Raw genomic sequence first — 13,175 nt, 5'->3', positions numbered from 1 at the left:
ATCTTTTTCGAGCTTCTTGCCACGGGCCGCAGCGTCCGAGTTACTGCCGGCCCGTAATGACTTTGTGACTGTTAATTTCGTTGTACTCTCACTGTAAATAATGTAAATAAACCTCCAGTTTTCATCTCAAAGTCCTCCTCAACCTCGGCCAACCCCCGCACCCAAGGGCAAGGTCCCAAAATTTGGTGTACAGCAATTGGGACCAACAATATCCACAGAGTTCACTCGCAGCTTGCGGCAACACAGAAAGGGGGGCCGTTTTCCTTGACGCCCACGGCGGAAAGCGCCGGCCGTAACCCCCCCCGACCTCGCGGAGTTCAATGCTGCTGGCTGGCGACGGCGGAAGCGTCTACCGCTCTGCCGCGCGCGCGAAATTAAACGACCTCCACGCGCCTCCCTCTCCGCGAAGGTGAAGAGCCGGTTGCCGCGGCCAGTGGTCGGATGCCTCGTTCCGGGCGAGAAGCGCAGTTTAGCCTCCTATCTGTACGCGGGCCTTAGTCGACGGTCGAGTTTTCGCAACGCAGATATATATGAGAATATATGGCAGTAGCCGGACGTATTAGCGGTCGTCGAGGCACGATTATAACTACTCGAGACAATGGCCCACCGACGGCGTCGGTTGGGGGTTCTAGCCGCCCCCACACCCTCTTAAGAACCGTTTAAATTTGAACTCCTTCCAGAGAGAAACCCTGGATGTGCTAACCGAGCTAACGACTCCAGAAGTATAATCGCGAGTATACTCGCGCCTGCTTCAGGGTCCGCGGTGGTGCTGGCGCGAGTGACGGACGAACCGTCTTTCCTTTTTTTTTTTCTTTTTGCTCGTTCGTGTTTGTTTTGATTATTATTGCTTTGACTGTTCTGAATGATTCGACTTTAACACTGTCAAAACAATGAGAGTCAGTTTAGATTGGTTGACCATCATTGAAAAACTATGTGTGCCATGTTTTTTTTTTTTTTTTTGGGGGGGGGGTGGGGGTGGAGAGGGTATTGACGGAGGGTGGAGAGAGGTTGACTGCGGCCATAGAAACTGAAGGCAAAATGTCTCCTTTTGCATTAGGTCTATGTTCACTTTCTCACCAACCCAATGAAAAAAAAAAGAAAGAAAGAAAAGAAAGGGAATAATATATCCGCTTTACAAGGACAACTAATTTGGTTAAGCCCAGTTTCAACGGCGGCCACTGACAATTCGACTTAGCGAAAGTCCCGGACCGGCAGAATAAATGAGGTGACCCTACTAGCTACACGAGATGGAAATTGTGTTTCTGTGGAGTTAAGCAGCTACGCGAACGGCAACTATAACGTGGAAGCCTGACGGCCGTCGTCATCATCAGCAGCAGCAGCAAACAGCAGCCTATTTTTTTTATGTCCGCTGAAGGACGAAAGCCTGTCCCTGCGATTACCCAGGGCTGTCTTGCGCTAGCGGATTCCAAGTTTCCTATAAATTTCATCATCCCACCTAATCTTCTGCCGTCCTCGACTGCGATTCCCTTCCGTTGACACCCACTCTGTGACCCTAATGGTCCACCGGTTATCTGCCCTGCGCATGACATGACCTGCCCAGCTCCTTGTTTTCTCTTAGTGTCAACTAGAATATCGGCAAATGGATGTAGCTGTCGAAAACCACCACTACAACTGCTGAGGGAGGTACGCAATGCTTTATTGCTTTAGTCTAATCGCAGTAATGATAAGTTGGAGTAATGGCAGTAATGGGAGTGATGTAATTGTGACGGCACGCCACCGCTTGTCGCAATGCCGTATTTTTGCCTCTGCCGCTCCTCGTATTCACGGTGCTCCTCGGGAGTTGCCTACGCATAGCGCTGCTGCAGAGACAATGAAATCAGTTGTTAGGCTGGTTCTTTTACATACTAAAAGTTATATGGACGTCACTCATCACGTCGGACGCTGCCGTCATCGCGCTAGCTTGCGCAAGAGTAATCTTTACCGGGTAACGTATGCGGGGAACACTACGTGTTTTGCATTATTATCAGGAGCGCCTTAAAATCACTTATGTCGCTCGGACGCTTGTTTTGTACTTGTTGTTTGTTGAACCGAATGTTGTTCTGTATGTTGCATGCGTGATTCTAAAGAATCTATGCACTTCTCGCATTCCTGAGCGCTTGGAGCCTGCTTCACCTCCGCCGCGGCTTGTCCCTGTATTGCACTACCTCCGGGATCGACCCACACTGTGCTCACGGACACTGACACGAAAAATGGCGACCAACGAGAAGCTTACAGCTTAGTTTCGCACAACGACACCAAAAATAAATAGTGTGCTACACCATAAAAAGTCGCAGTTTCGGCCGAAAGGCGAATCATTGATTGCGATAACAAATTAGTAGACGGCTATACGAAGTAAGGATAGTAGATTTACCGGCCGTATAAACCTGAAAACATTCGCTTACCAACTGAATTAACAAGCATGGTGTCAGTGCGAACAAGCAAACATGAGCACACCACACTCGAATAGCGCGGAGAGTCGCTGTGAAAACGCTGGTGTGAGCAAAGCGCGGCAGCAGCAGCGAGCGAAGTGACCTTCGGGCGTTCTATCGCTTCAACGCCAGAGCGGCGCGCACAGCGCGCACGAAGTACGAGTCGTCTGCAGATGCCTTTCAAGATACGGCGCGCGCGACTCCTCGTGGCCGCGCAAAGTACGCAGTTGTTGCCTTCCCTCCCGCACTGCCTACACGCTCTCCTTCATACATGGCGTGCGAGATTGAACCGCGATCGTCAGGTCCCCTTGCGCCTCCTCGCCAAATGCGCTGTTGGTGCCGGGCATGCTGCCGGAGCACAACGGCGCCCCCCTATACCGTCCCCCCACGGCCATTTGCGCGACGGAAGAGGGCGCGTTTGCTCTCCGCTCTCTTCCCTTGCGCGCGCCATATTGATCCGCGAACGTCGGCTCCCTCGCGTGCTTTCACTCGCACATACGGCACACGACGCGCGGCGACGGTGTTACCGCCCTTGGGCTTTATATGGAACATCACGGGGACGGTAAAAATGCGCCTGGGATGTGTATATAATTACTATCGCAATAAAACGTGAATTATAATTCATTCGCTCATCTTCTCCCCGATTGTATGGATGTGGAGCGTCCTTCCTTCTGTAGGTGTCACGTCTACGTGAACTTTTTCGGTGAAGGCACCTGGTCAATAAACACAAACGCTGTATTTATATATCACTTCACCGATTCCATGTTGTCAATATGGGCCATAGTCTATAGGACTCATCATCCTAATAATATTCATAATTATCACCATCAAAAAACGAGCGGAAGATTGAGCGCGTGGTCACGCGCTGCTCGTTCTGACGAGGAAGAAGGATCACGCGACCTCGCTCAGCGCTCGAACGAAAAGAAAGCCAGACTTGAAACGCGTCTGCACACCGCGTCAGAATGGCCAAGAAGAAGCGACAGAAGTCTTCTTCCACTGCGGTCGACGCCACCTCAGAAAGCGCCCGCACCAACGCCGTCGATCGCACCGCAGGCACCACTGACGCCATCGTGAAAGACAGCCGCGGCAGATCGACGGTCTATTCCCCTCTCACGTCGCAGGGCAGACCGGACGCCAGACCCTCGACCGCGCATCCGGAGACGGTGGGTGCGCCGCCCTCGGACCCTCGATTCGACAGCTCTCATTCTTCAGCGCGCAGACTCAGAAAGGCCAAGAATAAGCAACCTAAGGCTCCCTCCGCTCTGGCAGAAGAGGCCTCGGCAAGAACCAACGCCACGGAGACAGCGGCGCTAGGCACCGTCGATACCGCCGTGGGCGCCAAAGACGCCGGCTCGATGAATACACACCGCTCGTCGGCACTCACGGTGCCATCATCGTCCAGCAAACAGGGGACTAGCCACTCCGCCTTAGGACAGCCAGAGGTGCTTGGAGGCACGACTTCGGCCTCTCACGTCGCCTGCGCCGTGACGCCGCTCGATTACGTCCTCGTCTTCGGTCATGGCAAGTTCCAGTGGATCATCTTGTTCTGTACGCAGCTGGCCGTCTTCTGCAACGCGGTCCACGCCGTGGCCATGACGACCCTGGCACGACCCGTCGACCACTGGTGCAGACCGCCGGCCGGGTACGGCCACTTGCCGCCCGAGGTGTGGAAGAACAGCAGCATCCCCGTCGAGGAGGACGGTTCGTACAGCCGCTGCTTCCGCTACGAAGTGCCGTTCGCGCCGTACGACGCAGGCATCAACTCGTCCACTACGGTTCCCTGCGACGCGGGATGGGACTATGCTGTAAGCGTCCGTCAGTTACGTGCGATCCATTAACACGCGTTCGAACATAGCGCTAAAGCTCTGGCCTACCTAGATAGATTTGATACTACGTGTAAAGTATTATCGGGCTGAATAAAGTCCCTAACTACGCATATAAGGTTCCCTCATTTTCCCACATGCACATGCACATGCTTCTGGTTCCGCAATGCGTGCCAGACACAATTCATGATGGTAGGTATTACGGTCTCTTGTTATGGCACAACGAAATGCTCACAAAGATAGACTTTTGGGAGAATATACCGCGTATTGAATTGAAATCCGTGCTACAGAATGTCCAATTAAACCCCGTGTTCCAAACACGCTTTCTGGAACACGGTGTTCCAAACGTGTGTTTCCATACGCATCTTCTGAAAAAACTCGATCGTTGATCTGCGGTTTTCATTAGGCGCAAGCGTTTTCGTGAAAGAAAGTGAATCCATAGAGGGTGACATCCGTGGTTATCGGTAATTGTGGAGACAGTGACAGGGTGATATTGTTCCGAGGTCACAGAAGCGTTGCATAACAAATTTTCAGGAAGCGAAAACTGCATAGCGAAGCGACAGTTTCTTGTAAAATAAAGCAATTCACGTGAAATATGCCGAATCGTTCGATAATATTGCGTCTTTCTGCAGCACTCCAATGCGATGCACGCATTGTCAGTCCATTCTACAGCAGTTCTTTTCAATTGTCAATTCTACTCAGTTCTTTTCTACCGCAGCACCTATGCTCGCAATAGTAGTACGCTTGCAGTAGAAAAGAAAAGCTATCCTAAGTACGTTTGCACCAGTTCCTGAAGCATCTCGTCTGAAGTCTTTTGCGTGTCACATGTGCTTCTGAGACGAGTAATCACGCAAACATTTATTGCTGGTAGCAAATGATACTTCCTTTTTCCACTACTTCATTTTACCTCGTTTGAAGCGGATTGTCATCTCTAGTCAGGCAAAAATGAAAAAAAGAAGAAAGCGTAGAAAGATTTAAATTGGTGAGCCAACATCTGCTTGTGCATGTCAGATTTTACCACAATACCACTCTCCAGGACACACTGCGTAGTATGAAAGCCTTACAAGTACAGGGTTGCCAACGTGCGCACGAACCAATGATTATCAGCATGTGCAGCGCCAGTGACAAAATGTTCAAGAGAGACCTGAACAATCTATTAGACGTTCTTTCATTTTGAGTTTTAAGTGAACAGCCTTTAATTTTTCCACGCAATCTTCACCTTTCCGACTTAAAGTCGTGTTTAACAATATAGTTCATCACAGGTTTGCGGTATTGAGATTAACTATTTAGGAAAAGCAGCTTAGCAATAATAGGCAAACGCTGGTGTTCAACTGGTTTTACGTGTCGAATACCAGCGTCCATTTGGTCCTGTCGTCTTTGTGCATTCTTCGAAGGTGCTTTTCTTTTTCTGCCTGGATGCTTGAGATTTTCAGCATCAACTAACCCAACTTCATGGATTGTCCTTTCATGGTTAACGCTTCAAACTAGGCCATAACCGGTCCGCCCGACAGCTAGAATATTCATGCGGATTATTACAGCATACCTAGCAGAAGTATGGTACGCACTTATGCCATTGAATGTCCTCGTTTGCATTTAGCGTTTGCCTGATGCAGTGTACGATTGAGACAATTATTCTTCGTTTTGCTTCACCTCGGCGTAAAATACTAATTTGAAGTCGGTTTCTATACATCGAATGATAAACGTACACACACTTTTCATCCATAACACAGATCACCATTGGCATCGGTTGGCCAGGAAATTCTGCTGTCATAAAAAAATTAGGATAGTGCATATAATATTCATTCAGTGTTCTCCCAGACAAATGTCTTCTGATGTAGCGGTTCTTATGGTTTTACAGACTCGTTTAATTTTCTGTGCACAAGCGCTGTTAAGCCTCCCTTCCTCGGCCTATTGAAGTCTGCAGGCAGCATTGATAACTTGTAGAAAGTAGAATTAAATTAACCAACATGGAGAGCAAGTCTTCAGACTGCCTTCATACAATCTGGGAACGCAAAACACGTTTATAGACCTTCTATAGCTAGCATACCTATGTTATTTTGTACGGAGTGTTTTTCGTGGGCACAGGGCTTCGTCGAGATACCTCAATGGCTAAATATGTCTGCAATGACCACAGGACGCTTTAACGCATTATACTGTTTTCTTCCACCTTCCGATTACCCTAAACTTCCTCCTCGGTTCCCTTCGAAAAGAGTCGTGTTATCATGTCTTCACTGCGATAAAAAAGCAACTAGAAATTGTGGTCAGTGAGAAGTCGATAATGCAAAATATATGGATCCCCATACATGCTTAGTAAAAGGCTTGCTGCATCTGTCTTTCATATTTTCGCACTTCAAGAAATAGTTCCTCTGGAGATGCTACCTGCACAAAAAAGAGACTGCTGCGGTAATTTAACAACCTTGAGTACGCCGCATTTACCTAAACGCGCGAAAGCAGCCAACATAGGCAAGTATAGGAGTGAACATGACAGCTCCCAAAACAAAGGGGTCATTTGAATGGCGGATTAGGAAACGATTCCCTGATCTCTTGAACAAAGTGCATCCTCGAAAGCACCACCTCCTTGACTGTGAGTGCAGCTTGCGATGAATACCATTCACCAAGTTGAATTTCCCCGGTTGATTTCCTCACAGATATTGATATCACTCGCGAGGGCAAGATACAGTTGCTAACCCTGCTTAAGGTGAAGAGTTTCAATGCGAGGGAGCCGCTGAGCAAAGCCAAGGCGAAGGCATGCTTGCAGAGGTGAAGAAAACATAGAAAGACCAGAAGAAGGGTGATTCTCTGGCAAATGTAAACATGTTTCGTGTGAGGCCCACTTGTCGCTAAATTCTTGACCCGCCACAAACCACAGTGTATTTTCTAATTTCCGTACATCGGGCCAAGATTCGCTCTACAAATCGTTTACCCGTCCCTCCTGTATTTGGGCTTGTAGCATAGTGTGGTGTGCCTGATTATACCCCGCTTAGGTGTGTGACTGGTCAAGTGTCCAGCACCAAGGATGTGACGACAACAGGCGTTACAAATTTCATTATTCCGAACCCATGGCCGGTGATCTGTGGGTCTCTGTCGTCGACGCCAGCCATTACTCCTATCACTCTGCAAACTCGCTCAACTGTGACCACCTCTCAATGCTTGCAGGCTTCGATCAACACCTCCATCATAGCCCAGTGGGATCTAGTGTGCCATCGACGTTGGATATTGATCGCGATGACGGCAAGCTACATGGGCAGCGCGGCCGTCCTCATGCCCCTCACGGGTGTAGCGGCCGACCGGGTCGGTCGGGCTCCAGTGCTGGCCGTCGCACTACTCGTCCTGATAGTAGCCGGCACCACGCTCGCCTTCGCCACCACGCTGCTCGTGTTCGCCATACTGCGCGTCCTCATCTCCGTTTCGGTCGGGACCCTGGTCGTCGTGTCCTCGGTGCTCCTCTTCGAGGTGACCGACTCGACACGCCGCGTGCTCTACAGCTCCGTCGCCATCGCCGGCGGTGTCTCGGCCGCCAACGTGTACTGCGAGATCATGTACGAGCTGGCCGACGAGTGGGCACTCATCCAAATGATCAACATGCTCCCCAGCACGCTGCTCATCGGCGCAGTCTACATCGTGCAGGAGTCGCCGAACTGGCTCCTGGCCACGCACAGGTTCGGGCTCCTGTGCAAGATGGTGATGTCCGCGGCACAGACCAACGGCGCCGACCTCAAACACGTGGCCAAGCGGTTGGAAGTTATCCGCAAGGAGGACAGGCGGCCCAGACGTGAAAGCTTAGACGAAGGGCTCAACGAGGCGTCGCCCCTGGAGGTGCTGACCAACCCGCTGTTTCGCCCCGGGACCCTGGTCGCGTACGGCTGCTGGATTCTGGCGATGAGCCTCTTCCACCAGCTCCGGGGTAGCCAGGAGGCCCGAAGCGTGTACTACGGCCAGATTGCGCTCGAATGCCCCGCCGTGACGGTCAACATCTTCCTGCTCCAGCGCAAGGGCCGACGCATCGCCACCGCCATCTCCATGATCGCCCTCGGCTTCCTCGTGGCGGCGCTCGGTGCCTTCTGCTTCATTTTACCGGGTAAGGCCTCTTTCACACACCGTAGTTTTGAAGGAACCCTCACGGAACTGAATCCGTATTGGTGATTAGATCAGTCTTCCGGAAAGCTTGTTTCTTTTTTAAATGCGCGACCAGCATACTACTCGGATCAAAACTTCGCCGTGCGTGTTTAACTCGGATTACATTGCGAAGTCGAGTGAGTGCGCCGATTCCGGAGACCGTGTGCTCACACGCGCGGTTGGACCGATCTTCGTACCAGTGTTGTCTTCACAAGGATCAACGCGATAATGACAGCTGTTGTTCACTTAGGCATATGCACAGGTTGTTTCAGAAGAACGTTGGAAGATTCCACGTACGGCTCTGTGAGAATAGATGATATAGACGAAGCATTCCAGCTGGATGTAGCTTGGTTATCAAGCGCTGCTTGGGCTGCTGCAAGGCGTTACCAAAAGGACAAACATGCTCGTGTGAGGCTACCAATTGTGCATGTGACTCAAGCGTGTGTGTGAGTGCGACGGTGACGGCGGTGGCATACGAATTATTTATTTTGGTCCGTTGAAGAAACATTGTAGTGTTATACAGCGCAGGACTTAACTTTAAACTCGTACGATGTTTAAGCGGCATACACCATTCGTAAGCTATAGGCCGAAATGCAAACATCTACTTAGGGGGTTGCACAGTGCGAGACTCCGATGCAGCGATGTGCCGTCAACTGCGGCGCATATAAACGTTTTCAAAGGAAGAATGGTGGTGAGGAGTGCAGGTCATTCCGAGAAGGGACACAACATTGAATAGTAGTTTATCGCTGCGTCGGAAGGGCAGTTATTACCGACGAGTGCCACGATCTAAGCACGCATGCTGCACTATCTTCTCCGTCAATTAGCCAAGCAGGGGATATTAAATTTTGTCTTCTCATTGCCATGTTTCTTTTTCAACTTTTTTTAAAGCTTATGCGTTGGTTTTGCGAAGGCGTAAGTCAACAATGCGCGTTCGTCGTTGTTTCCCTATTGGGGATTTTTTTCCATGTCAAAGAGTTTGTTAATCTTAAATTATACCGCAGGGTCCAACAGTCCCAGCACTATTTTTTTTTACTCTAAACTGCGCAAGCTGTGGTGCGCCGCAATTTGAAAAAAACAAAACAAAAACATTATTTGTGCTCAGGCAAGTGGATCGCGCTTCACAACGTTCCCGCCCAGACAGCAATGAGCGTGCAGCACACTGGGACAAACATCAAATGACAACGCTACGTCATTTTTCCTACACACTCTGCATCTAGCACCTTGCGAATAATCTCCAAAATATGAAGGGAGACCTCAAGGAAAGCGTTTTCAAGGTGTGGAGGAGGCGAAGAAGGAAACAGAAGTGTTCATCAGTTTGCAGAAGTCTCTGAACAGTTTTTAACAAGAAATAAAGCGACGGGACTAGTTTATTGCGTGAACGGGAGAATAATATGGTGATTACTGTTTGCGAATCCTTCAAAAAAATATATGTATGCGCATTGCAAAAAGAAACAATTCTCATTACTTATGGGTCCACACTCGTATATCTACATATATTTAGGCTGTGTATGCTCCGTGCCTCAAAGTGGCTCATACCCATCAGTGGGTATGTGCCAAGAATAGGCACATACCCAGTGACACATACCCACCCGCCCAAAAATGATGAAGCCTTTGTATATCACGTGGTATTCCGTCGAAATAGATGTGCTTTAGCTGACGTTATTTGGCATGTTCTATGTCGTGATTTAATGTTTCATTACGTAGGACAACAGTGGGCTTAATTACTGGCACCCCGCCGTCCAAAATTTTGTGCTATGTAAGCCGGAGCATCCGGTGGCACATATACCAGAACGGTGTAGCCCGAATCCCAGAAATCGAGGAAGTGGTTGGATATCATGTGCTGTTCCATTAAGAGGAATGTGTGCGTTGGACATGCCGACATATGTAACGGTTTTATCCCCAAGAACATAGCTCCGACGGTCGACATTCTGCCTTACCACCCCGCTCGGCGTATGAAGAAACTTAACGGTCGAGCGAAGTAATGGCGTCGCCGATAAAAGGCGTTCGAAACTGCTTAACTATAGGGACGACGCGATAATTGAGTGATTTCCACGGGGTTTCTGTTTACGCAGAAGCATATGTATCAAAATTGCTCAAGATAAGCACACAAGTGATTGAAAAATCCATGAACAAACTTTAACCACGAGAATCAGCCGACTGATGATAACGCAAGACCAGAAGCCCGCCATCCGACGAGTTCGTAATAGCATCCAAAAATACCAACGCGGACGCTGCTTAACTTCTATGTGTAGCGCAATGAATACCGGCCATTTTCGTTTAGAACATCGAAACTGGAGTGCCGTAGAAAGCAACTTCCACGATAACTGTGCCCGAGAACGTTGCACGATAACGAACCTCGGGTAGTCAAAATTAATCCGGAGTCATCCATTACGGCGTGCCTCATAATCAGATCGTGCTTTTGGCACGTAAAGGCCCGGAATGTATTTGTTTTCATACTTTGAGTTGCGCACAAAACACACGAACCAAGGAAAGGACTAAACGACGCAACAGGGCTGCGCTCCTGTGTATGCGTGTATCATGCGCAACCCAAGGTATGCACATGAATATGGGTGCCAACTCGCCCAGCTTTCAGTTCTTCTGCTGCGTATTCACTTATTTGTATTATTTTTCTTACTTTCACGCCGTTTACGGACGTTCACGGGGGGACGCATGATTCGTCTCGCATCGCCGACAGGCGATCAAGAAGCGATCGATATCACGACATGACAAGGATACTTGCTTCACGCTCGCCCGACAGGCGTAAACAGTCGTGCCACTCATGGGCGAGAAAGTCACCATTGCTAAGGGCGATAAAGTTGCGCTGTTCAGCACTACATGCAGTTTCGGTTTTCTTGTGGAAATTAGTCGGAATCCATTAGCCTTCGCAGTGATTAAGTATGTGAGCGGATGCTTGTTGCCTTCATGCGTTTGAAATGGTACGACTGTTTGGAAATTTAGAATGATAAAGCGTTTAATTGAATCACAAGAACTAAGCCAGAAGCACAAATCAATCTAATACTCATCGCCCTTACGGTGGACGAATGAGAGCACCGGCAGACTCTAATAAGTTGAGTAAGAACCACTATGGCCAAAGGTGCCGGTGAGTTTAAAGGAACTGCCAACCAATTTTTGTGGTACCCATTTTTTTAGTACAACGGGAAGCTTACCGGTCACAGTGTCTAATCATGAAATGCTAACGCGGAAAACGCCGTGGAAAATCAGAATTTTTAGATGTGCCGTGAGGATGTAGTCGTTCACTGGAAGCATGCTGAAAACACTGATAGGTGAGCGCGATAACGATTATACGCCGGCATTAGTGGGAGGCAGGAGACACGTGTGACCGTGCTGTAGCAAAGTATGATATTGTCTATCAAGTAGATGTTGCTGCGATTCATGTTTTCCGAATGGTTAAATGATTTATGCGATAATAGCTACGTGCTTTCGTGATTTCCTGTCCAACTGCTTTAGTAGTTAGCCAGTCAAAATGACGCCATTGGATGGAAAACAAAACGACGCCTTAGCACGTGATACGGAGTTCGGCGTGTTGCCGTAAGCACGCATGCGTTTTTGATTTCCGGAGCATAGAATAATGAGCGAGTGTCTAATGATACACAAACTCCACTTTTAAGCAATAATTCTGATATACTTAATAAGTCTACTTACGTACAGTAATCGCATAGAATACATCCGGAGTACCAAGATTTCACCGCCAGGTTTCGCTACTTACTGGATTTTGAGACTTTCTTCGTCCAATTTAAAATTATATTTCCTACTTAAATCGCGAACAGCGTGCTCGATCCTGTCACTATAAATCATGGTCATTTCATTTCCATCAAAGTCTCGCAACACGTTCTGACCAGTTGTCAGTCGCTTTAAGGCCACCGCCATTTCGGCCCCACCTATTTCAGATCCCTCGGGCGACGACGGTTTGGCGCGCCACCTGGAGACGGCGGTCCGCGTGGCTGCGCTGCTGGCCGTCGACTCGGTCGTGGTCAGCCTCAGCGTCATCACGGTCGAGATGTACCCGACCGTGCTCAGGGTCGGCGGCCTGGCCTTCGCCTACGGGGGCGGTCGGTTGGGCGCCATCGCCGCGACCTTCGCGAGCTCCGGCTCTCGCCTGGGTCGGGGCGTCGAGCTCGTCGTGGTCTCGCTGCTGCTGGTGGCGTTCGGCGCCTTGGCCCTGGTCGTGATGCCCGAGACCACCAAGATCCACGCCACGAACATGTCCCCCGTGGTCGACGCACGCACTGCCGAAAGGGACAAGTGGATGCTCGACGCGCCGCTCAGGCTCGCCCGAGGTAGGCGAGCGTCGAGCATGGTCCCCTTGCGGCGCAAGAGCTTGGCCGCCTCGCTGTCGACGTTTGCCAAGCAACCCTGACGTATTTCCAACTGCCTGCCTGTTTCGACGAAACTCTTTCCTCGACTCCAGCGACCGTATAAGCCATGTGCACCACTGTACCTATGACATAGAAAGGACTGTGGGAGCTTTGGAAATAACCATGCGGATTGTTTATTTCTTTATATCATGGATATTTTTGTGTGTGTGACGAAGATATACGCTGCTGTCATGTGTGTGTGACAATTCTCCAGCGGGGACGATTTTCCTGCGGACCATCGAAGCACAGACAATGCAGCATGCAGGGCTTGGAGGATGACGGGACAGCCATATTCGCCGTGGCTCAATTTTTTTAGGTTCTGCGACTAGATCGCTGATCATGCAGGAAAGTGTTATAATACGAAAGAAGAGGGTGCGGCTGTACCATCATATTATTGGTTCAACAAATAGACAGGTTCGCACGCGTGCTTC

General features: G+C 49.6%; 1 protein-coding gene across 3 annotated transcripts in view; it reads left to right on the top strand.

Annotated features, from left to right (window-relative positions):
- Nucleotides 1-13,175, top strand: part of LOC126534541 (uncharacterized) — an 88,491-nt gene extending 75,316 nt beyond the window's left edge. For all 3 annotated transcript variants that reach the window (XM_072289335.1, XM_072289334.1, XM_072289333.1), the window contains 2 exons: nt 7,409-8,330; nt 12,277-13,175. In XM_072289335.1, the coding sequence (XP_072145436.1) occupies nt 7,409-8,330; nt 12,277-12,746 (1,392 nt within the window). In that variant the 3' untranslated portion in view covers nt 12,747-13,175. The remainder of the gene's footprint in view (nt 1-7,408; nt 8,331-12,276) is intronic.

The sequence above is a fragment of the Dermacentor andersoni genome, chromosome 7 (assembly GCF_023375885.2).
Source record: "Dermacentor andersoni chromosome 7, qqDerAnde1_hic_scaffold, whole genome shotgun sequence".
In the NCBI taxonomy this organism is placed as follows: domain Eukaryota; kingdom Metazoa; phylum Arthropoda; class Arachnida; order Ixodida; family Ixodidae; genus Dermacentor; species Dermacentor andersoni.
Note: the sequence above shows the minus strand (reverse complement) of the source record. Positions and strands in the feature narration are given on the sequence as shown.